This window comes from Hylaeus volcanicus, chromosome 2 (assembly GCF_026283585.1).
Source record: "Hylaeus volcanicus isolate JK05 chromosome 2, UHH_iyHylVolc1.0_haploid, whole genome shotgun sequence".
In the NCBI taxonomy this organism is placed as follows: Eukaryota; Metazoa; Arthropoda; class Insecta; order Hymenoptera; family Colletidae; genus Hylaeus; species Hylaeus volcanicus.
In genome coordinates, this window is record NC_071977.1 from 161,770 (window position 1) to 188,539 (window position 26,770).

The window sequence follows — 26,770 nt, forward strand, 5'->3', positions numbered from 1 at the left end:
AGTGGTAAACGTCGATATCGGTTCACGGACAATTAGTCGTCGTAATCTCGAATTAACTTTCAGCGAGCAAAGATGAAAATCTGGCCCCAACTTTATTCCGCCTCGGGGCTCGAGGCGTCGCGTCGACAGTCGTTGGATGATAAAAGGTTAACCGGTGTGCGAATAACCGCCCGAAGACACAGAGGGTCTCGGGAATGATTAGTCTCGGGGCTGCCGAGTCCTTTTGTCGATGTCGGTACGTATGTAGTTCCTCGACGTGCTCGTTAATCCTACGTTTTCGCAAAAATCGACTATGAAAGAAAAGTTGTTGGGAACGACGAGTCAAACACTAGCTCGCCACTTGTATTCCTTTTCTCCTTAATTAATAGAGCACAATTTGAGAATTTTTTCGAGAGCAACGTTAGAGTTTTGTTTTGCAAACGTGTATCTATAGTAACGAGCATCTTTAAAAAGATTTAGAAAAGGGCTGCTCGACTAATTGCGAAACTCGCTTCAAGGAACATAGATTTATAACTTTGTCGATTGTGCTCGGATCACCTCGAAATTTTGCTGGAATATTTTTGAAAAGTATATTAAGAAATATCGATTTTTAAAGTTCCTAGATAATATATACATAGGTCCTCGAGTCGACACGAGCGATGAACAGCGATCGCGAATAATCGATAATCCGATCGCAGCCGTTAGATCGGCGCGGCGGGAAACGGGAGGCCAGACGGTCGTTCGTCTACCGATTTAAAAATTAACCCCGGACGCGGTCTCGCGAGGGTCGTGAGCCGGGGGGTTGGCGAACAGCTACAGAAACGCTCGTCGATGTCACACCGGCGATTTTCCAGCAATCCAGGCTGCAAACTCCTCGAGCTATCTCTCCCCTCTTCTCTTCTCTTCTCTTCTCTTCTCTTCTCTTCTCCGCTTCCCTTTCTGTTTACCCTCCGGTCGGCGCTCCGTTCCCGAATGTCGTAAATCTTGCAACGAATTGGCTCCTCTTTTTTTTTTTTTTTATTCCTTCCACCCTCGAACCCCTCGGCTCTTTTTCCGTGTTGCGACGCGACGCACCCCGCGCCGAAAATGCCTGCAACTCGCTAAAGTATCTCCGGGGTAAAGAGTATCGCATGCATAGTTTCCAGGGTAAATGCCGGCTACCCGATGAATATTGCAGCACCGTCTACGGCGATGTTTCGAATGCCTGGCTCGAGTCTAGCCTCGAACTTTGCGGACTCCCGAAATCGATCGGGTTCTTTGTTTGAATGTTTGCAACGATCGTCGTACGCGACGGCATCCGTTTTCGAATTATACGAATCGAAACGTGGGCCGCCCAGTTCTGTCAGGATGGCCTCCAGGTGAAAAGCGACTCGGCGACGAAACAGGAAAGTCTCGGCAGGTGGATCGATGAGTAATCGCGGCACGTTCGTCCGTATATATTTGCGCGTAAAGCACAGGAACGACGCGAATATACGTGTATGTATATTTCGGTCGTTTCTCGTAGACTGTGCCCACCGGGTTTCCAGAAACGATGTTTTGCCAGCGCCAGATCCAGACTACATTCACTTTCGAGGGTTATCAGCGGCTCCCTTGGGAGAGGGTCGCTTTGTCCAGCGACTCCCATATTTCAAGGGAGCCCGGTGAAAAGCCCCGTGTACCGACGCGCAAACTACGTGTTGTGCAGGCTCGTCGTACGAACGGCCATCCTTGAACACGGTGCGCCTTTGACAAATGTCCTCGACGACCGTTTCGATCTTGGCCCGGGTTGTGTCTCGCACGGAGCGTTTCGCGTTCTCGTCGATTTTATTTTATCGCCTGCCACTCACCCGCGTCTCGGGGCACGCGAGATCCCTCGCGAGGAACGATGTGCTCGCGCGACGCTTAACAAGCTATTCTAGTTTAGAATTTCAATTTCCTTTTTTTGTATTTTCTCAAAGTGAATAATGAAATATTTATTCGAACCTATCATTTATTTTAGACAAACTTCTTTAAAAGACATGGAGGCTACGAATACTTATTTATGGGATTGACTGTACATCTGCCAAGGATGAAGAAATGATTTTGTCAAATTAAAAAATTAAATAATTAAAAAATCGTCAAGAAGAACTAAAGGTGAAAATGGATGTTAGGATTCTGGAACGCTTGCCTCGTCGCGAAAAATTAGCCTTTACCCAGCGTAATTCGGAATTTTCAGCGGAATTATAATGGCGAACAGTGGCGAACCGGACGCTGCGATAAATAACCGGACGCGTGGCGGTGCTTTCCTTGCAGAAAATCATCGGTCGGCCCCCGTTTATCTCTGTTTGTTCACGCACAGTCCACGGAAAACTGGCGGCTGGCCGAGCTTGTTTTCGTTCTAGGTGTAATTTATGCGGAATCGATAGTCGATTTGCCGGTACAAGAAATTTTTCGTCGCCAAGCCGAGTCAGCGATTTATCGGCGTCGTCGTGTGCATTAATTGCGCCTAGATTTCGATGCGGCCGCAAACTTTCTTCTTTTTCCACGCCATTTTCGTCAATTTTCCTCGATCTATGTATATCTCTCCGCATACTCGACGACGCGTAAAACCTCTCTTCCATTTTCCCCCGAGTCCAAATCGATCCATAGATCGAACGGAACTTTTCGTCTTCGACGCGACATACTTGGAGCACAGCAGCCCATCTCTCTCCAATTAAGATCCAATTAAGATCAATTAGCGATACGAATTTTCGCGTTAATGTACCTTTCGAAACAACCAATTATCCACCAAAACATGAAAATGGACGTCTGTAAATAACACAACGCAACGCAACGCAACGCAACGCGACGCGACGCAACGCGACGCGACGCAACCCAACGCAACGCAACGCGACGCGACGCGACGCGACGCGACGCGACGCAACGCGACGCTACGCAACGCGACGCGACGCGACGCGACCCAACCCAACGCAACGCAACGCAACGCAACGCAACGAGACGCGACGCGACGCAACGCGACGCGACGCTACGCAACGCAACGCGACGCGACGCGACGCGACGCAACCCAACGCGACGCGACGCGACGCGACGCGACGCAACCCAACGCAACGCAACGCAACGCGACGCGACGCAACGCGACGCGACGCAACCCAACGCAACGCGACGCGACGCGACGCAATGCAACCCAACGCGACGCAACGCGACGCGATGCAACCCAACGCGACGCGACGCGACGCAACGCGACGCGACGCAACCCAACGCAACGCGACGCGACGCGACGCAACCCAACGCAACGCGACGCGACGCGACGCGACGCTACGCAACGCGACGCGACGCAACCCAACGCGACGCGACGCGACGCGACGCGACGCAACGCGACGCGACGCTACGCAACGCAACGCGACGCGACGCGACGCAATGCAACGCGACGCGACGCAACCCAACGCGACGCAACGCGACGCGACGCGACGCAACGCGACGCTACGCAACGCAACGCGACGCGACGCGACGCAACGCGACGCGACGCGACGCAACGCGACGCAACGCGACGCAACCCAACGCAACGCAACGCAACGCAACGCGTCGCGACGCGACGCAACCCAACGCAACGCAACGCTACGCTACGCAACGCACCGCAACGCGACGCGACGCGACGCAACCCAACGCAACACACCACGAATCTTGTACTCGTTACACCGCGTACAGCATCAACAACGTGCGACGCGCGACGCGATATTTCCCTGGGCGTGATAATAATCGACTGACGACATTACCCAGTATTTTATGATCATGTTTACGCTGTACGCAAAATATCAAACGAAAAGTCCAGCGAGTATCACCGACGCGACACCCGAGTCGAAAATTCGATGGTATATATTTTTTAATCTCCTCGCAAACAACAGGATAACCGTTTTTAACATTTGTCGGCAAACAAACTTGCGTGAAAGTCGATGGATAATTAAACTCGAAGGCTTTCGGCGCAACCAAGACACTTTGCCACGCGTTACATCCGCCGTGGCGCGAAGTTACGGGATTTATTTCGTTCGAAAAGAGCGGAAATCTGGTCGATTCGGAAAACACCGAGAACGTGCCGATAAATCGCTAACAACTGGTAATATTTATTTTCTAGCTGTGCGATTATTGTCTACGCCGGGACACTTTATGGATACAAGCGGTGTTTGCATATAAATTAGGCGATTATCGCGCGGACGTAGATATCCGTGTCGATAACTTTGGCTTCATTCGTTAACGACGCGAGCGCAACGCTGAAACAATAAAATAAAATAAAATAAAATAAAAAGCGCACCGACGCGCGTTTAATTTGTCGCGTTCGACGGGCTAATTTTTTTTTTTATTTCATTTCTTTTTTCCTATTTTTTACTTACGTTTCGTGTAAGTCAGTTTTGCCTCGATCATTTTTCTATATTTGGTCTTTACTCGAAACCCAGTTGAGTTTGCGAAAACGTTGACTCGACGAACGGCAGATAGAGAAACGATTTGGCGCGTTGCTCGCGTACAAACACGGCTCGACGCAGCGCGGAAAAGCGGCATTGCGAAAGTTGAGCGGCTCGGTGGGCCGTGATATTGTTCGCTCGCAATATCCAACGGATCGCGTGTACCCGGAAAAAGTGGGGCTCGGAATTATAACGGTCGTCGCAGGGAAACGTGTCGTTGCCGAAAATGTTCGGCGACGGGGGACACGCTAGAAATGAGACGACGAGCTTCATCGCGGGGGAGGTGCGCGCGCGAGGATTTTCCGTTTGTTGGTCCATCCGCATCCACATCCGCATCCGCATTCGGTTTGGGCCGAGCCGAAGGTACGAGCACGAACGAAGAAAAGACTGACCGAGGTAAACATGGCAAGACTTGGCAAGTTTCAACGGATTGCTCATCCTTGGACCATCTTTCGCACGAATGCTCGGAGAACCAACAGCCCACGTTCTTCGAACTTTAACGAGAGACGATCAAATTGCGCAACGCGAGACGGCGTTCGGCTCGCGGCGCGGGTGTTGAATCGATTCAACCGGCAACGACCGAGCCGAGATTCGTTTGTTTCGTTCGTCAACGGCATGAACGAAACACCGGGAGCGTGTTCTGAATGGACGGGCTGATTGCTTGCTCCACAAATCAGACGATTTTTCCTTTTTGTTTTCTTTGTTTAATTTCGCGCCCTGTTCTACGCCGGAACTGTTCGAATGCCGCGTGCTCGTTGGAGAGAGTTCAGTTGGCCGTCCATTGTTGGATCTGCAAGCGTCGGTGTAACGTACCGATTTCCATTGTCCTTTGGTTACCATTTGGTTCCGTTTAAACCTTCGATACCAGGCTCGAAATTGACCCGAATGAAAATTTCACCCTCGACGAGGTACGATCGTTGCGCGAACGCACCTTTCCAACTAATTTCTAAACTAAAATAATAACGCACGCGAAATCAGAAATTTTACTAACAATCATTCGTAATCTCGCGACGCATCAACGACAAACGCGCGACAATAATATCGTTCCAGACAGTTTCTAGTCTAACATCGTTGGCAAGTTCTGTCCGACAAAACGCGATACATGAAAGCATGAAACAGTCTCGTGTTAAGTACACCGGACAAAAGCGTAACGATATAACCAGCCTCACTCGTCCCCGCTAAACCACTTATCGCATTCGAAAGAAACGAGCTGAATTTCGTTTGAGAGAACGCGTTTCGCGTTTCTCTGTTCCGTCGCGTCGGCGATGGCCAAGGGCTTCCGAGCGGACGGCCTCGATCAAATTCAAATTAAATTTCAAACCTAACCGAGCACATCGAAATGGGGTAATCGATTGCGCCGAGCAGACAAAAGGCGAAAGAAATTCGTTTCACTCGCGAGTAAAGCTTACTCTGGATCCTAGCTTCTCTACGAGAATGGTGACTTTGAAAACTTTGAATGTTTACTCGATTCGTATTACGTTCTGTTTGGGTTTTTACGAGGCGATACTTGATCGACGACGGACTTCGAGTAAGTGTACCTATGCGAACGGAGCCCGTAAAGATTAAACCTCGAATCGCAATTTCCGTTGTCCTCTAGTAGCGTAAACAAGATTCAACAAGAGACATTTCGGGAGATAATATTTCAAGACTCTGCATTCGCGAGCTCGTAACTATAGAATCGAACAGAAATACGCTCGGGGTTTAATTTTTCAGGTTCGCGTCTATCGTTCGTTCCCTGAAAAATACATTTCTGGAATGGAGCTCGGAGAAGAACGGACGCGCCGTCAAAGACGAAAGGTTCGGAGACCGTCGAGGAATCGATCGCAGACTAAATCTGCGGGAAGAAGCATTATCGCTGAAACTCGTCCTCGATATTTATAGAAACGATGACGCGAATTGAGGAGGCGGATAGTGGAATCGCGATCGCGATCCATTGACGCATAAATGTAAAAGTTCCGTAACGGCATTCGAGAAGATTGAAATGTGTCGCGGACGATTGCACAGGACGTTTTAAAAGGGACGAGTACAACGTTTTCGTTTTCGTTTTCTCTGTGTATGGTTGAAACGGAAACAAAAAATCTACGTTGGCAAAATTCGTTTTCTTGGCAGAAAAATTCTATCGTTTAAAAAATGTTGAACAATAAATGAAACTCGGTTGTTGCCAACCCCAATAAACTTGTATTTCGCTGGCCGATACATTATTTCCTTTTATCACTGGCAACACATGGCGTTTACGCAAACAACGTTTCCTCGATTCCTATTTTTGCTGGCGCCCGCGCCGGTACATTTCTACCCTTGCTATTCGCGCTAATAATTTCTTATTTTTTGTCGCTGCTATTTACCGAGTCGTGTTATTCTTCCTTTCCCGTGTTTCCCGTTATTTTTCCGTGCTTGCCATTCTCGCGTTCGCGTTCGCGTACTTTCGTTATTCCGATTTCCCCCGTTTCCACTGCTAGTATTTCCTCGTTTGTAACGCAGTTTTCTTACGCTTCGTATCCGCGTTTTCCCGTCACCGTTCTCGTTACGTTTATTTCCATCGGCCGCGCTTAATTAATTACTCCCTGCAGCATTCGCGTGATCTCGATATCGCCTGTATCACCACATTACCAGGCGTCCCCGGTAGTTTCCAATTATGCACCAGCCCGAAGATACCTTAAGCGATAAAGGTCGGTGTTGGACAGTCTTCGAATTCGAACTCGCGTCAACGTTTCATTCCTTATCTATCGGTTCGCGTTTCCCGAAGACGAGCTTTCGAAATTACACCGAACAAGTGTACCATGCTCGCAAGCTAAGTTACCGTCGAATCAGATTTGTCTCGAGAGTTGTTTGTATATTTGTTAGTGGCCACGGGGTTCGTAACAAATGACTAGCGCGTCAAAAAGACCGAGTTTCATTTGTAAGCGTGTAAACTCGTACGACTTGACTATAATACTCAATGTTAATTTGCTTGCTTTACATTACTATGCATTTACTTTGTATTCTCGTCAGGCCACTGGCCTCGTAACCTCCTCATAGCTCGTGTACCTCGGAATCGCTAAACTCGTACCGCAGCCACAATCAAACGTAGCTACAGCTTCCGAGGGCTCGTCCAAAAAAGTGACGAAAGCAAACCGGCAAATGAAATACATTGGCGTAACTATGAAATATCAGAGCGATCGAACGACTTACTTGAGTTTCCCGTATTCGTGATATCTTACTGCTATGTATCGGTCCCTTGGCCCGGTCCCCTTCAGTTTCTAATAGATCCACGGCAAGTTGGGAGGACAGTACGGCCATGCTCGAGTTTCACAAATTACGCTTCGAAACTTTGGTCAAACATTTTCGAGCAGCCGTAATCATGGATCTTCTCTCGTTACCGTCACTTTTCTCATATCTGTCATTATTATTCTCCGATTTCAGTCATTATCGTCTTGGCGTTACCCGCCAGAAAGCCCGGTTATCGTCGCTGCCACAGCATCGCTGTTATCGCTTTAATTATCGATACCTCCAGCGCAAAATTTCGGAGCAACGGTACGAAAGAGGGTGCATAGGATGCAGGGCCGTTGTCAACGATGCATTCGAATTAGCGCGACGAGCAAGAAACCCTGGCAAAGTTCTGTCCGGGCCGAGAAATTCGTCGGTGGCGAGGACCTGATGAATTATCCGCAATTTTCTCCGTGATTTCCACGATTACTCGGAATCTCGGGGGTACGTAGTCGCCGGAACGAATCGGTTCTGCCGCTCGAGGATTTCGTAATTGGCCCGGAAACAAGCGCGATGCGACAGCGATTCTAAGAATTTAATTAATAACCCGCGGTACTCCGTGAATCGAGTGACGCGGAATGCTGGCTGCGACAACGAGCGCGATAACGAGATTCGGATCTTATTAAAACTGTTGAAACGATGCGACCAAGTCGGCGACGCTTGCTTTTTATCATATTCTTCCTTCGTATTTTGCTTTTCGCGAGTACATGCGCCAAACTATCATTTTATTTAAGATAGGATAAATAGAAGGAAAGAAAATTCCGTTGTTTCTTTTCGTACTTGGTATTAAGTTTGTAGACGGAGATCGAAAGAATTTGTTTGTTTCCTTCTATTTATAACAATGATCGAGAATATGATTTTGCTGTGATATTAATATGACAAAATAAAAATGATAAGGTTTCTACAGCAATCCTTACAAGTTCCTAGATATAAATCTACCATTCGTTGTATTTCATTTTTTTTTAAGTCATTTTGAAACTTTGCTACTCGAAACGAAGCATATCTTTAGACGCCTGCGACGCGACGTACGAGGTCTCGGCTGCGACTGACTCGGCTGCGTATGCCACGTTAGACCGAAACGAAGGGCCTATTTGATCCTGAGGGATTGCGGCCGTTCCATCGTTACGCTGTTCGTTGTACATATCGCGCTTCAGTCACGTTAGGAACATTATACTCTCGTCAAATTGTTGCTCACGCGGCAATGTAAACCGCGATAAGCGAGCGTGTAAACTGCACCCGTGTAAATCGTAATCCGCGATTGTGTAAATTAATCGCGAATAATGCGAGTAACGCACGCATATTCGTGCGACTGTATTCTGGTATGATTACGTCATTACGCGACCGGGTTATTACAGTATCTGGAACGATCGCGTGGCCCCCATTGTCAATGATGTCAATATTGTTAATAATACGCCGGAGTTTCGTATGCCGAGTGGTGGTGAGTCACTCTCGGAACGAGTGCCTTCGACGATATACATAGTAATCGGAATTCTCCAATGATTACGCTTTCCAAACACGATTTCTCCATTTAATCGAAATCCGTATTGGTGCGATGAAATTTTCATGATACGAAAACACGGATAACATTCGATCGTAGCGTTCGGCAGCCTTTGGTCTTGGCCACTTTCAACCAACAATTCGAGCATGTCTCTTTTCCGAGTCGAATCGATCTTTCACCCCCCAACATTTTCACCCTATCAAACATAAAGACATTTAAACGTACCGCTTATAAAAGTGCATAAATTTATCGTGCAGGGCTGCTCTTGCAAACGCGAACGTTCTAATTCGCGATGCAAATTAACAATATCGAAACTAAAAGCCGACAACTTCCAAACGATTCAACGACCCTCGTGAAACTCTGCGAGTTCGACTGGACCGGCGAGTTTGTCGGAGAGGTGGTAACCCGGTAATTCGCGAGAGATATCGTCCGATCCACGATAAAGCTGCGACTGTATTCGCATTTCGACAACTCCTCCGTTAGACTGTTCTCGCGGATGCATATTTCAAGTAAATCGACGAAAGATTTGTATTAGAGAACGCTGACGCCAACACAGGTCACAGCCACTTTCGACATTAGAAACTATATATTTTATAATTGGACTGTGGATTTTGTGCAATTATGTCGTTACGATAATATAGAAAATACATGTTCCATTAGGAATTTAGGAAATTAGGAATGTAGAGAATGGAAACGCGAAGAAAGGAAAAGTGAGACGTTTAAAAAATATGTGCGAGGTGAGCATAAATACAAGAAAAGAAAACACAGCGATAGAAAACTGCTCGTCCATCAGCCACGAACCGTGTATTTCAAACACACATCTACCGCACTACTGATTACACGAGAGATTTATTGTTTGCAGAAAGGAGCACGATTATTCCACACGTGGCATTAAACACGCACCGGGACCCACCGTGCTAATTCGATATTAACGATAACGATCGAACAAAAATAATTTGTACGTGATTCTACGGCCGCGGCGTGCTGATAACATTATCACCCCTTCGGCCGATCTCTGTTCTCGTTCTTTCTCGCGCGGTTCATCCGGTAATCGGTAATTGGATTGCCGCGCAACCGACTAGAAAGAAACAAGATGAAGCAAGAAGAGCGTAGGCGGGACGCGACGAGCGACGAGAGGACAACGCGAATTGTATCGTATGAAAATACAAAGAGGAGCTCCAAGTTCCGGTAGGATAAGCCCGCACATTTTATATTACCGCCGACGTAATCTTCAACGAAAGCAGAGATGCGTACCGTGGGAGGCGTACCAGGGGGCAGGCAGAGATGAAAAGGCGAAGATGTAACTGTGGGCTGATAATAATGATGATAATAATAATAATAATAATGAGAATACGTATTTATACAACAAAGAGAATTAACGTATAAAAGTAAAAATAAGTATGCGTAGAAACGGTAGAAAAACGAACCACGACCCTGTTACCCTGTTACAAACGTACCCGTGGGAAGAATATAAACGACGGTAATACGATATGAACGATAAAGAGTAAGGTGTAAGGAAGAGAAAAAGAACAAAGTAGGATTAAGTAGGGGGTTCGTTAGAAAAGTTAATGAAAGTGAAACGGGTCCATGCGTGGCCCTCTAGGAAAAGGAAACGCAAAGAAAGAAAAAGTTTGATATTTAAAAAATGTGTACGAGGGGGGGACTCGTGTTCGGCAACTCCGTCCGGTCGCGTCAGGTACAAAGGAACGAGCAAACGAGTTAACGAGTACGCTAGCGAACCAATAACGATAAGGAAACGAGTAGGTTTCGCGTAAACGTACGTAAACGTCCGTAAATGTAGCAACGCGAAGGAAACGTGTTGGTAGTAAATGAGGCAGCGACTAACAAATACGTAAGCGACGAATTTCCATAAGTAAACAAGCGTAAAAATGAGAGAGGAGACTGCGAATCGAGTTTAAATGATCAAGGGTGAGCGCGAGTAAACGAGAGAGGGAGCAGTTTTCATCACGAGGCAGCATAAATGGGAGCCCAAATATTGGAGATAAACGCGGGAAAGAGTTCAACGGACGCCAGACTATACGGCAAGCGTGCGATTTGTCATTTTGTTTTTTCGAGCACACCCGTTAATTCGAGAACGGAGATCGCATCGGGGATGAAAAATTAAAAATAATTCAGCAAGCAACGCGGCCGTTATCTGACCCCGATTCTGGCGCACGCAATTTTCCGTATTGTCGGGACACGCGATGATTCGATAAACACACCATGTCCCGACCGGCTCGAACGCGATCGGAAAACCTTTCGATTCGATGCGTAAAATTGTACGGTTAAAAACGTTACATGATTTACATGCGATTGCTCGTCGAATATTGCTCGTTGGTATCGCGGAACCGTCGGCGTCGGCGTCGGCGTCGGCGTCGGCGTCGGCGTCGCGCGACGCGACGATACAATTAAACGCGCGATAACCCAACTTTGTAAATGAACGCGAATTACACGCAACCCTCGCGTTTACGCGTGTAATTGGTACGAAAGTTGGTTACATCTTTCGTGGCTGTAATTCTGCTTACGCTGGCGGTTCGAACTGGGAAACCGATCAACTTTATTACGCGATTAAGGAGTTACGACGGCACTTTGGTCCTTTCAAGAAATCCATTTTTATAAGGGGATTTTTCAGTTGTACAAGTAAACGTGTTTTTCTTGAAACATTATTTTCAAAGTCGGTGGCTACTCCAGTCTCGCCAATTTTTTATCGATCGACTTGAATCTCTGTTTATGTAACAAACACATATTGTATAAAATCTTGTTATTGCTTCGATGAAAAATTCTTGAAAAAGCCGGAAAATTGTTATGGCTAAGTTCGTAATAAAACGCTTCCAATTTGTCCATCCCACTTCTCTGTTTCTGTCCGTCTGTACGTAGGCTTATCGCTTCGGGAAGAGCGTGTTAGATAATTTATACCGGAACGCTCGTTGAACGGGACGAACGACTTTATCAGAGGCAACCAGACGGTTTCTTCATTTGCATCAGAATCGGCCAACCTATAAATATACGCGATTTTGTAGATCGCAACGCGTCCGATTAGGCGGTAACACGCGGCTAAATTTCGTGCCGTAAATTTCGAACAGGCGCAAACTACTTACTTGTACCCGGCAAACGCGCTCAACGAGTGGCCTGGAACAAGATTCGGACGAGAACCACCTATCCGAATACGTCGGAACGTCGATTATCCGAACCGATAAAGGGAGAAAATGATCTCTCCGGTAATCAATTTTTCGTATAATCGACTTCGAGAGTCTCGAAACTTGAACGCGCAATTTTCAAAAGGTTCTCCAAACATTACTTTTTGTTCGCGATCGCTCTTTCAACATTCCTATCTTTCTTTTTTTTCTTCGACTTGTTTTATTTCCGAACTTTCGTAACTCTCATTCTATTTTTACGGAATTCTTCCAAGCCCGTTACTGCGTCGCTGCAAATATTCTCAACTTTTATTTGCTCTTTCGCCAACTCTTCCGACTCCTATTCTTTACCTTTGTTTTCAATTCCTACAATTTTTACACATTTCGTAAAACCAGCGTTCCTCGAGGAAAGCTACGAATATCGTGTTTGCATCCAACGATCGTTACCCTTCTTTTCAAACATCCCACGCACGGATGCGCCTAACGACGACGCTCGTTAATTGGCAACGAACACGCCGCGCCGTAGCCAGCTCGTCGTACTTGTAAATAAATCGTGGACAAGACTCGCTAAAAATCTTTCCATTCAACGAATATTACGCGATCGATCGTGCTTGGTTATTCTTAGCCAATGAATAACAGATTAACGTCAGTTCTAATTATCAACGACTCGCTCGATCCACCTCTCTTCTCGCAACATGAAATTTTCAACGCGATCCGACGAATAATTGTGGGCCCAGAATATCCGCCAGCTTTCCTCTTATCGGTCGTCGAAGAACCATCGAAAGCCGATATACAATTGACTTTCTGTAAATGAAACGATCGAATTAACGAGTAGACGCCGATTCTAATTAGATGTTATATACATAGGAACGTAATCAACTATCGGAACATATCTAGACAACCGAGCGGCGCTCAGCGGGTAATTATGACAGACCGTTAGGTGTAAGACGCACTCTGGTTGTTGGATCACCTGTCGAATTTCAAGTTACGTAGCAGTCGATAAATAAAAGTTTCACGTGCTCTCTACGATGGAAAATCTCAACAGCTCGCGGGATCGACGTGCCGAGTCTAATTATCATCCACTCGCGGCAAGTTTCGAAAACAGACTCCGATAAGAGAATAGTGGAAAGCCTGTCGAAATAGCCGCAGCGATAACACGGTCAACGACCATCACCGATTCCCTCGATACTTTGGGCTTTCGTCTGCTCGTAGCCAGTCCTAGCTCCTCAAAAATATTCGAATCGAAAACTAAAAGGTTCGAAATTTTGTTGTTTGCTGGCCGAGTGTCAGCCAGAGTGTTTGAATATTCCCCGTTAGCACCGGAGAGGTGACTCTGTCAGTTGCCGTCACTAGGTTTCACGCAGCAAATCTCGAAATGTCAATAAAATGACAGTCGATGAAACGAAGGTAAGCTGATTCTGAAATGTGAAATTACTACGTGTTCGTAGCCGGTCCAACCTTAGTATTCGTGGCAATAAAAAAGCTTCTCTAGTTGCTGGTATATACCATAAAAAGCTTCCATTCGCGCGACATCCGTCATGGCCGCAAACGTTCGCCGCTCTCTCAATCATTCTTTTCCACCGCGGCAGTCCACTTTGCGGACCATCGAAACTCGATAAAGGGAAAGTTCGTTACCGGACGATAACCATATTCGAAATTTCGAATCAATCCTAAGCGCCACGAGCGGCACGAGCTACCGTGAACCGAACAAACGATACGGTTGCCGTCCGCTAACGAGAGGATTTTCAACGACCACGGGAAACAGTTAGCGACGTTTCTCGGAATTAACCGCGTTAATCGTCGCCGTGGACGTCGAGAAGAGAGGATTACCCGCCAAAATTTCCATAGTTTCCGCGACTCCTCGCAGCTGTAGCTTCGTGTCCGACTTACGCGAAAGCTGCCAGGAATCTCGCCGATGGAACAACCGTGTACCGTGTACCGAACAATTTCAATTAATTCGAGGCTCACCGAATACTTGATACACGTGACATTTTAGTAAGAGAATGACGGAACTTTGCCGAGTTTCAACCGTGAACGTTTGGAGTGAAACCGAATGTCTCTGTAACATTTTTTAAACGGCCAAACAGACGGCCAAAAACTCTCAACTCTACGACGTTGCAAGGTATGCTCGATGCGTGTGCGTATAATGTATAATCCGTCCAAGTTTGTTGGCTGTTTGTCAATTATCGAATCTCTGTATTTTTGTAAAGCATGTTTTACAATTTTGTTCACCGTGCGCGAATCTCTTTTCGGACAAATTAAGCATCGCGTAGTCGGCCACAGAGCAAATGTCGTTTCGTTTTTCTCGCAGAACCATTCGAACGTAATCCTATAAACTTCCTGGCGGCCCACTCTCGGAAACCAGTGCACGGAAATAACGAAATAACTCCGGAACTCGATCGATTTCACCTTTCGACGCCCGACGTCATCTATCCTCGTTTCGTATTCAGCTTTTGTTCCGCAGTCGGAGTTATTCGTGGACCTTTATCGTTCGGTATTTTACGACGCACTCGATGCGTGAACGTCCGCCGATGAAAAAAGACTTCATCTCTAACGCGCGTTAAAAAGGTATTTCTTGTAAAATCTAAAAGCGAACGAACAAGTTTTTCTTCGTTGCGAGTAATCGATAGGAAACAATAAAATCGCCAAGACGCTCGAGAAAACATAGAGACGCGATTTTTCTCACGGTTGGAAAAGTGTTGCGCGTTCGAGGGGAAAAACACGCGCAAAACCACCGCGCGACACTTGGTTAAATCTGTAACTCGCGAAATTCGTGGGGCCGCGAGCGCGCGACGCCGACGCCGACGCGTGGCGTTAACGAGCATCGTCGATGGGGACGCGAAGCATTCATCGAGGAATTCCAGTCGATTCGTTTCGAGTGGTGAAAGGGTTCGTTTACGGATTCTGTCCATTCCTCTAAATATCGCAAATTTTTCACACCCTGTGGATCGTGTCTATTCGAGCTCGAAATATCGAACCAACCGACTCGTCGCGCGTCGCGTATCGCGCATCGCGTCGATTCCGTTTTCCAGCTACACGCGATCCTTTTGCCAGCTTCGACGCTGGCCCGGCGCTTTTGTTTCGCGGGCCAGAGTTGCCTCGACGCCAAGTATAACGCCCTTTGTCCTCCGCGGCAATAACCGATTTTCTTCTTTTTCCGTGGAGCTCGTCGGGCCTGTCATCGGAATATCCGTGATTTGCGAGATAGGCCAGAAAACGCCGGGCTTTTTCCAGTTTCCACTTAATAATCGACGACTGCCAACCTTCCTTTTACGCTTTTCGGCCGCGCCACGCCGTCCGAATATACATATTTCTGGCTCAACGTGAAATTCGATAAATCCACGAAACGAGACCCCATTGTATTTAAGGGATTGTTTCGATGCGCTGTTGCAGTTACAACCGATCTCAAGGATTGTTTGGTTCGTTACCCGTTGCTCGTCGAGCAACATCACCGGGAAACATTTGCTTTCTGGTTTGTCGAGCCAGTGCTTCCCAACCTTTTCCGATAGCAGAATTGCCACTATTATCGCCAAGAAATTTTCCATAGCCTGCGCACTCTGTTTTATACGAATATCATACGCAGCAAAGTTAACAAAGGACGAGTCGGAGTTACTCGTCGACTAGTCGAAAAGCTTCCCTCGAGCATTTAAATTCAACGACTACCGTTTGCATCCGTTGTAAAAAAATGATCGAATAACGCATTTCTATCCGAAACAATAGCGTGCACAGCTGTAGAAAATACTGGCGAAACGTTACGTCTCCTGACCGCGACCACTGACGCGGCTAACACACACGCGATGCATCGAAAGCTACGGAGAGAGAGAGAGAGAGAGAGAGAGAGAGAGAGAGAGGGCTCGTGCGGTCGGGTCGAAATCAATTGGCCGCTCAAGAGCACCGAGGTGTTATTTCCACCGCAACGTTTAACTATCTCGCCGTCGAGTGAAAAATAAAAGCTTCCGAAACACACCTCCGCCTTTCAACCAAGACTAGTCCAAGTACCACGAAAACGCTCCACTCTGGAACAAAAAAATATTGTAAAATTAATTTCTCCATTTTCATCAAATTCCTGTTTCATGAGAGTTCATAAAAATAAGAGCTCAAACAGCGTACGATGGGATCGAGAAGCGTCAACAAAATGACAAATTACTAGAAACTCGAAAAGACCTAGCAGAATTTCCGGAAATTACTTTGGCCGCTGTGTGCCCGGCTGATAGGAATTAGTTTAACGCAGCTTATCAGCGTAGACGGTTCCTTTCTTGCGCGTTTAATACGATAATGCAAATTTGCCGCGCACGGGAAGCTTTTGCCAGAATCGACTAGTTTGTCCGAACGTGGTTTTAAGTCTGCCGAGACGATTCCTCGTACATAATTCTTCGATACAGGAATTAACGATTGGTCTAACTTCGACGAATGTAATAGAAGCTGTAATTTTCAGTATCGCGCGAGTTTGCATTCGTGATATTTCTGCGTAACGATGATTTGTTCAAATTCGCGCGAGAGAGCGTCTGCTCCAATATGTATTCTTCTCTTACGCGTATTTCGGAGGATCAGAATGCTTATACAAGCTGAGACAAGGGGACCACCTACGTTTGCTTTTCCCTAACGCTGAATTTTGTAATTCAAATATTTCAAGTTACAAATCAGATTCATAATCTTCCACGGGGGACGGAAATGGGATTGGACGGAAGAACAAACTTGGCTACTCCAACATTTTATTCAAACACTCTTCGATAAAATTTCTCTCGGTAAGCTGTTGGCCGCTCTAGTAAAAAGTTCTGTAAAAACAACCCAATTTCTTTCGGTCGATCATCCTTTTTCAACGCGCGAATTTTTATTATTCTTTTACTACCTTAAACATCAAGTTCACCTTTGACGACTACGAATCGATTTCGATCCGAGACGAGCTCGACAAAACTGACTTTTGGCTAGACCGACCGAATACCCCATCGCGCAGCGGTGGATGTCATCGAAGATAACGTGACAAACGCTTCGCGTTCGTTACGAAGTCTAATTGGAATGTTCCGCCGTCGAGCGTGATTCGCGTTTCACCGCTCAGTCTCATTAATACGAGGCAGAGACGCGACGATTACAACGGGTTCCATTCGAAGCGGATCGACAGGCTCGATCTCGACGCTCGCCGATCATTTGTCCGCCTAGGAATCACCTTCTTCCGAAGGGTTTCCCAGCGGTGCGGTGGTTCGGGAAATACGCGCGGGACTCCGAGTAAAAGTGCATCGGGCGGCTGCGGTGGCGGGCGCAAAAGTTGCGGTTGAAAAACGCGGGGTTCCCGCGCTCTCTCATTGCATATTCAACGCGATGGCACGTAGGTACACGTGTGTACCTGACGCTGCAAATGTAGAAAAAGGCCAAGTCCCAGGCTGATGTACGAGCTTGAAAATAGGGATGCCGGAAGGGGTCGCAACGGTCCGCGTCGCGTCGCGTCGCGTCGCGTCGCGTCGCGTCGGGCCGCACACGCACAACTGTGATTAAATGCTTATGCGTGAAACGAATCTGCGCGCGATTTATTCCTTTTTTTTACCGTGGCTCGATGTTCGTTACCATTATCGTTATTATCTTTCGCTGCAACTGTCGACTTTGACGAGATGCCGATGGTTTATGCAATTTTCATTCGAAGGCACCGCGAATCGAATGGAAATGAAATTGTGCTCGGTTGACCAGAGACTTTGTTTCCTTTGTTCTTTGTCGCGACGTAATTGGAGTAGTCGGGACGGTCGATGGTGTCGCATTTTCGAAGATTGGTTATACAATTTCTTCTCATTCCATCGAGGAGTATTTTTCCAACGAATTCTGTCACGCATTATGATAATTTGTCAGCGTAAACTTTTGACGCCATATTATTCGCGCTTCGACCGAACCGACGCCGACGCCGATGCCGACGCCGACGCCCCGTGCCGTGTGTTTTCAAACTAAAATTCAGTTAATAAACGATACTCTGAATTTTCTATTATCACTGAAAGCGATGCAAAATACCGAAACGCGTTTGAAACGTGAAATGTTTCGTCGGCACTCGGTCTCGCGCAACGCGGGCATTGTTCTTTTATATTGTTCGATAAATACGCGCGGCAGCGTGTGCACGAGCTGTAAACGTAAAAAACAGCGAGGCGAGGTGAGGCGAGGTGAGGCGAGGCGAGGGTTGAGACCGCCCCTGATGTACGAGCTGAAAAAAGTCGACGCGGATCGAGAGGGATTTGTCGACGACGCTACATATGCAAAAACGGGGTTAAATGTCCGCGCGTGGAAGGGATGTCGACAAATTAAAGCGATTTATTTTATTTTGCTGGAACTCGACATTAATCTTGCCGCGTACAGGCTGGAACAAGTTGGAGACGCGGTAAGCAGATTTTGCGGGAAGCTTCTTGTCTGGGCCGGGCATTATCTTAAAACCGTGAGAAATTTATATTTTACATCGACTTTGGATCGCTGGTGCAGGAAATCCGTACAAAAATCATTTGTGTCGTCCAAGTTTGGTTGCGACGCACCAATTTAAAATTTAAATCGCGTCGAATATGCTGATCGAGCTTTATACAGTTAAACAAACTTTGGCGTAACGTGCCGCGGGCTAAAAATTAACGTTGCATTCAAATTAAATTTCTATGCGTCAAAGTGACGGAGAACTGGTTCACCGTCGCTTTGCGGTGGCATATTTTGTCCCAACGGAAATCGTGGTACGGGACAATGCGGAATATTTCCGTAAATGATCTCGGTAGAAAATTTGTACGACGTTTTCGTATGCGCGGATACTTTACAAGAGCTACAAAAGCTACATAGACTGGTAGCGTCGAGTCGTATCCTATCAATCGACGAGTGGAAATCTCTGCTCGGTATATGTATTCTAAAGCTGCGGAAAATTTTGTTTAATCAACTCGTTGACAGGCTCCACCGCGACGGGGTAAATATTTGACATGGGAAAGCGAGAAGCGTTTCTCCCGCAAAGTATAATTTGAACGAAAATAAAGTCATAAAAAAAAGGAGAAAAATAATGGAGAAGAGAAAATGCGAGCTTTACGAGACGAGTGAAAACGCGATTAATCGTCGACGCGGTACGGTTTGCCAGCGGTAAAAAAGGAATATGGCAAAAAAGGAGGAACAAGACGGAAATTGTGAAAACAAACCGAAAGAGGTAAAATGAAGCGATTCACGGGCGTGCGTCGTTCTTACTTTCTTCATCGTTGTTTATTTTTCGCTCGAGGCTTTTTATTTCCGTTTGGGGCAAGCAACGCGCTCATGCATCCGTTCTGCTACCGACGGAAAATCCGAATCGATTTAATCGATTCAAAGATGTGTGCGTTTTTATTATTCGTGACGCGTTCGAAGAAGCTTCGTTAGTTCCAGGAATGGGAAAAAAACACCTTGCACTTGAACAAATATGTTTGCGCCGATACAACTGTTTGAGGAGATCGGCGAAAAATGTAGACTCGCTTTGGAAGTAGGCAAACTGCGAAAAAAGAAAAAATGGAGCGTTAGGTGCGGCAGGGGTTATAACGAGTCCTCGACCACGAGTAGGGAATATTTTGTGCTTGGAGCGGTGAATGTTTTCCTACTTCCTCCTCGTCTTACCACCTTACGTAGGAAAAACACGGGACACGTGCACGATCGGTGCGAAAATAGTAGCAGGAAAGTGTACACGAGTCGCGGTGTAAACAATCGCGTTCGGGTCAAGGTAAACAAAGCAAGTTTCTCGAGGGTTTTCGTCCCCCCCGAACGAGACAACCGTCAAAGTCGAAAACGGCCGAGTTCCAAGTAATCCAAGGAAGCGTGCGGCACCAAAGGAAACTCGACCCTTTCTCGACTGCCCCTTTCCGTGCGCTCTGAAAAAGACCGGCAAACTACCCCCCAAGGCTGCCATTTCTTACACGCGTTGTTTCGCTAATTGTGACTGCACCGTTGTTCCTCTTTGTTTCCGCCATATTTCCCGAGAAAATTAAAATTTTCCTCGAGCCTTCCTTCTTGGCCGTGTCGCGATGGCCCCCTAGCCTCCCACGGTTCTCGGTTCCTTTTCTTGCCTTTGTCTTGCCGAGACGCGCGGAATTGGGAGCATTTTCTTCGCTACGATGAACGCGACGCGCACGGTCTTCTCCGTTCTGGAAATTAAAGTGGCTCGGCCTGCGGATGCGGATGGGAGAGCATCGCCGTCGGGTTTGCGACCGTTTTCCACGAAATGCGCGACGGAAGAGTCTCGGCGTGGTAAAGACTCGCGACGCTCGAGGAAATATGCATGAGACGGCGCCAAGCATCCCTTTTTTTTTTAACGCGTGTATGCGACAAGAAAATTGTTCGAATTTTACGGATAACTCTCGAGCGCGGTGGTAACCGCCTTTCAGCCAATTTTAATTGAAAACTTATGACGCGATCCAAGAGTATTTGGTCGAAAGGCGTTTTAACGTTAACGTTTACCTCTTTGATGAACGGTTTCCGGGCAGCTCAGTTTCCCGATCTCGCGAGCCAATTCCATTAAATATCGAATTCTGAGCGGTAGCCTACCTCCGGTGTTTCCATTCGGCTTGAAACTAATCCTCCCTTTCCAGACGCGCTCGTCAAGGTCTCGAATACAGTTCGCGAGGTTCGGATACTCGAATATCCCTGGTGGCCATCGATGGTTCACGGTGCTGGAATCGCGAGGGAAAACTGGTCCTGGGAACGCTGGAAACGCTGGGAACGCCTGGAATTCCTCGTTGGCCCCGGCCACTTTATGACCAACGCAACCCCTCGATCGACGAAATTTTCGCGACCCGAAACGACCCACTGGGAACGAAAGAACAGACGACCAACAACGGGGTTTCATCGGCGCCAAACGATTTCCGGAGCTATTGAAACGCGATCGACTTCTCTGCTCGCGGTGAAATCGAGAACGAAACGACGTCGAAGCGATGAATTACAACGCGCGAAACAGAGCCGTGAAAAGCTTCTTTTGGGGAGCATGCTTCGAGGTAATTCGAATTTATGGGCCGATTTTGCGCGGAATTCCGTGTACCGAGTTATTCTTCATCGTGATACCGAGTACGTTTAAACGACTGCGAGGAAAATTCGTGATTCGCAGAAGGAGCATCTTGTTTAGTGGATTCGATGCTTCGATGTTTGAAAAACATTCGAGCAGGCACCGTGGCTGTGCGATCTTATTTACATAGAGGTATAGCGAAACGAGAAAAATCGAAATTGAAAACTCAGAGATTCACCGATCAACCTTCCCGATGGATTCGTTACAAGTTATAACAAATCCAGAGCGAAACGTGTATCCGCATCTCTCCTTTTTCCTTTCATATACTAACCTTTTTAGAATGCTTTTCCAGACGTTAACGTACCAGCCTAACAGGAGCAATCCTCGAAGCTCGGAATAGAAACCCTCCGCGGCGACCACTCGAGGAAACAAACACGGACCAACGGATAGTCAAGGAAAGCCGAGAAAAGCGTCGCGAAGCATGTTATTCGAGAATACGAGAATCGAGAAATCAAATATTCGAATATTTATTGAGAGCCGTTACTCGTACAGCAGAGGTGGGATGAATAAATTGAGCCGCGATTCGATGTCATACGCGACCACGGTACAGTCAAATTCCACTGGTATTCCGAGAGATCGAAAAAATGAGTCAGTGGGCAAGTTTGGGTTTGTTGCGCATCGAAATACGGCGAAACAGTTTCCAAGTTCCCGCAACGTGACGCCGACGCGACGGTTCGACATTATCCTATACATATAGAGGGCCCAGTTGCCATGATAAATGGCCGCGAGTGCAGACCACGCGAATAACATGCGAGACACGAGCGCGAACATTGGTAATAACACCGAAGACGAGAAATGTCCAACGGCCGTACAGGGATTGCGTTTCAAACGAAAACGTCGCGTGACATGTCTACCGATACGCGGGGTGCATCTCTTTTCCCTTTCTTCCTGCTAATTATTACTATTCGACCAAACAGTTCGAATGTAATTTAGCATAGAAATACGAACAAAATTTATTCATTTAGCTTTTTTTCCGTCGATACTTTTGCTCCATTCTATTTTTTACACCAATTTTTTCCGAAGTAACACCGTTCGAACGTAATCACAAAACCTCTCCTGTTTTTCGTTTTCGTGCAGTCGTCCTTGTTCGCGTAGTCACCGTGAATGTGGTAAAAATCGGATAACGAGCGAATTTCCGGGAACGAGTTCCAGCGAGAAAGGAAAAAAGATGGTCGCGAGAGAGGTTCGTTTCACCGGTTATCGGCAAACCATAAACGATTACGCGCATGCAACCTCGTAGAGCCAATGTCGCGTCTATGGGTGTACGCGGAATTTCGATGGCGCGGGCGGCCGCGGTCCCGAAGCGTTTCGCCCGCCAAAATCGATGACCGAACGTCCCCTTAAACTCCGTAAAGTGCGGTCATCGCGTAACCGTTATGATGCGATCTGCCTCGTATAATGTTGTGGATTATGCGAGCAACGCGGAGCCGAGACGCTCTCCTCGAAATCGCGAGCCCTCGTAAAATCGCGGTTTCGCTGGGACAGAGACACACTTTTTCGTATTTGAGTAGGTAGCGCGACGCCAACGTATGCATCGAGCTTTTCGCTGTAATTTATTTACAGCTTCTCGATTAAAACGTAAACATCTTTACACAGGCTCAGAGTTTTATTTCCAACTAGCTGTGCTCCACGGTTTCACCCACGTAGAATACGCAAGTCCTCGGAATAACTACCTTAAATAATTCAGGATAGATTTCAAGAGCAACGATATTCTTGGACGAACAAGTCCCGAGGCGCGTTTGATTGATTAGTTCTGGTCAACGGACGGTAATCCGTGCTCGCACAGTCCCGAAATGCCCGCCATCCGAATTCCATCCAATTAAAATCAGCAAGCAAGCAAGCAAGCAAGCAAGCAAGCAAGCAGTAATCCATTAGGGTGATCAGATGCTGTCGCGTCGCTTCAAAGACACGCGAATCCGTGGCGCGTTAACGGGGTCCACGCGTCGCGATACACACAGCGCGGCCAGCGTTCCAGAGACGGGCCACGATTTCGAATCGCGACGCACCCGATGGAATTCGCAGCATCCTTCGTTCGGCCACGAAGAGCCCTCGAAATTGAACGGGGAACGCCGGAAACCTGGCGGGGAGGAGTTCCCCGTTTCCTGCTCGGCGAGCAATTCGATCCTACGACCGCTCGAAAACGCACGCCCGTCTTTCTTTCGAGTCGGACCGCTCTCCACGGTGCTTCGAAGCTGGAAAAAAAACTCTAAATGAAATTTATATTTTCGTCTATAATCTACTATAATCTAGCATTATTGTAATACTAGTGTAATGGGAACTAACAAGTGTTACTCTTTCAAACAACTCAAATTAAAATAATATGATCCGTTTAGTTTGTTAGAAAATGTTAGAAAATGTGCTTTCTTTTTGGCTCTCGAAACCCATGGAACTCGTTGAACGGTCTTTCCTCTTTTCGCTCCTCGGCTCCGTAACGAGGGAGCGCGACCGCCGCGCCGAGGAGGCGTTTTTTGATTACTCGCTACCTGCATCTTTCGAGGACAATCGATGACCGAAGAGATGGGCGCGAGTCTTCCTTTGATCCTGAATTTCGTTCGACGAGTTCTCTTCCTTTGGAGTCGCTCGAATTTCGTTTGTCGAGAATCTCGGAAATTTTTCTTCATTTTCCGACTTTGTCTCTACGGCTTCTTCGCGTTTCCTTTCTAGACGGGAGGGACTCTCGTATTTACTCCTTTTGAAGCCCCGAAATTCCTTACGCTTCTTTCCCTATGAATTTCTGAATTTCCCGCATTCTCAACCTTTCGAATCTCTCGCTCCCGCGGATCCGTACGTTTCCACTGTTTCCTGCCTTTGACGTTCAAATCACTCGGACTTCTCCTCGAGCGCTTTTCAGCGTCCACGTTTCTCCCATCTTCCACCCAACTTCCTCTATTTATTTCTACTTTGACCGCCAACAAACAACGACCCGTTGAATGCGCCAAAATCTTCGACACTCGAAAGTAATTTTCCAAGATCGTCGCGAGAACCGTTGGACAACATTTTGCTTTTCTTTTTAAGGAATCCACAGAGTACGTTTCGTTCGATGTCTCCCAAGCTTCGCTATATGTATATACAGAGCTACTTTCCGATCGAGCTAATGGATTTCGTTGGTTTTAATCGAATATTCCTTGGGCATCGAATGCACCCCAAGTAATATCAACTTGTTAATATTTCAAATCAGACTTCCGACTCGGAGGTCTAGTCTTGGGTGCAGCTCTGAAACGCGTTAAATCTCGCGCAGAGATTGCACGAGGTCGGGCAAAATCTCAAGATTTCCGAGGAAAGTTACACGAACGGCAAGATGTAGTTTTAGTTGCAGAGTACGCGACTCGGTAATGTTTCCAGCGATATTCCGGTTTCGTTGACAATCTCGACTCCGCACCGTCGCGGTCGCGCTCTAATCTTTCTTCGCCATCTCTCTGCGCCGGTTCTCCCACATTACTTACTTCCACGACCGACGCGACGCGACGCGACGTCGACGTTACGTTCAACCGCTTTTTCTTCCTTCTAATTCTGTCCAATTGGCCTGGAATCGACCCAGCTCTCGAGTTCGTTCCTTTTTTTTAATCGTATGTCACGCGATTAACAGGGACGAGAGAGAATCCGGGATCAACCACTCCAAGATAAAGTTCTGCAAGATTTTGCGAAAAGCACGAATTTTCCAAACTCGATTTGAAAATCGGTCGAGCGAGGAAAATATCGATACGCGCGTTTCGATGCGGGACCCAGGATTATCCCGGTTGCTCTTCGGTGTAAATTCGATACTCGCACGCGCACGCAGACCGAAATCCGAAACGGCAAGACACTGTTTCGAGCAACCAACGGGAAACGGTTCGCGGAATACGTTCGGTGCAATTGCATTTGCTGCATTTAGCCTACTGTTCCAAGTTCCAAGCACTGTTGCACGTGGCTTGTACGGGTTTCGTGGAATTTATGTAATCGCAACGACATAAAGAGCAACGCTACAAGTACCGTGATTTTTGACGGTTCGATTGAGATTCGAGTACCTTTGCGTCACTACTGGAAGCGAGATCTCCAATCATGGTAAAAGTGTTCCGTCTCCGCGTCTTGCGTTTCATTAGAGATGGTCCAGTCATTGGATTACATCGTCACGGTGCTCTCCGTTCCAGTTTCTTCCGAAACAATGCATCTCGAACGCACGAGCGCGCTACGAGACTGACCGAAGAGAGCGAGTGGGCAGCTTACGTTCTCTCGACGCGATAAATATCGGAAACAAAGGGATTAAAAGTTTCGAGAATGCTGCAGGAAACAATACGTTCCACGAAAGCCTCTCTAACGTGAAACTCGAATCCTTAATTTGAACACTCGCCGCACCAACGAGAGAGATCGGTTCTCGAGGTTATTCGCAGAAAACGCGTAAAACGATCGACGGCCAACCCTCTTTACGAAAAGACAGAATTTCGATTATAGGGCAGATTTGATTTGCTGTTTCCGAGGTTTGTATGAACAAAATATTTCTATGGTTGTTCGTTCGGGGAGAGACGTCTAGACGATGCGCTTCGACGATATCTTGATTGCGCGAGCGTTATCTATAATTTCGATTCACACGGTCGGCTAGCTTTAATTCGTAGCGAGAGAGCGAACAGACGGGATCTTAATCAACATCCAGCCACCGAAAATCCCTTTTCTGCTTCCGAAACCCGTCTCCTTTCACCCCCTCCTATCATTAGACATTGGCCCCGAGCTCTAGGCTAAATTTTAATGAGAAAACTTAACGAGAGTGCTGCTTCCGACACGCATTTCCGAGACAAATTATGCACCCGATGTGTCTGAAATGATCGGTAGACAGGCCATCGTGCAGCGATTTATTCGCAACCTTTGCTCGAATCGATTCCTAGATAAGAATTCTGTTCGAGCGAATTTAAACAAATAGGTATATAAACTCGATGAAATTCTGCAAACGAAAGGGTATTATTAGGCTGATAGCGTGTTGCGCGAAACAATACCATCGCGATAATACATCAATGTAGGAAATAAAAGACGCGGATTAACCGACGCGACGTTTCCAAAATATTCGGGATTTCACTGGCAAAGCCACGGACACTAGTGGGATCGGACCGACTGTATGCTCCTACGAGTCTCGTTTAAATCATGTTTTTTTTTAAATATACATATATTCCCACGAGTCCCAGTTATAATATCATAATACGCGCGAGGATAAAACCGAATAATTGCGTTTCCTTATTTGATCGACAAAGGACTCTGGCAGAAGGTGGGAGAAAACGAAAGATGCGGTTTAAATGTAAAATATTTCAAGGTGCAACCGTAGCGTTGGAGATCCAGTTGCAACACCTGGCGCTAAACCATTCTCCTTTTTTGCAAACTTGTAGAAACCGAGGGAAAATACTGATACCATTTAGACGGACGAGGGTAAGCAATATTCGCGGAGGTATTATTCACGAAACGCGTCGCGAGTTCCGGAGGATGGGGCCGGGCCGCAAGGAGATTAAAACGTTGCGCGAAATTTATT

General features: G+C 47.0%; 1 protein-coding gene across 10 annotated transcripts in view; it reads right to left on the minus strand.

Annotated features, from left to right (window-relative positions):
• The window catches only part of LOC128872573 (prolyl 4-hydroxylase subunit alpha-1-like), a 175,621-nt gene that overhangs the window by 73,522 nt on the left and 75,329 nt on the right, over positions 1-26,770 (minus strand). For 5 of the 10 annotated variants that reach the window (XM_054115419.1, XM_054115422.1, XM_054115414.1 and 2 more), the window contains exon 2: positions 16,234-16,282. The exons of 3 other annotated variants lie outside the window; for them this stretch is intronic. Coding sequence is in view for 3 of the 7 variants with exons in the window: in XM_054115414.1 (XP_053971389.1) it covers positions 16,234-16,282 (49 nt within the window). In the remaining 4 variants the exon portion in view is untranslated. The remainder of the gene's footprint in view (positions 1-16,233; positions 16,283-26,770) is intronic. 2 more of the 10 variants (XM_054115411.1, XM_054115420.1) reach the window with 1 other exon arrangement.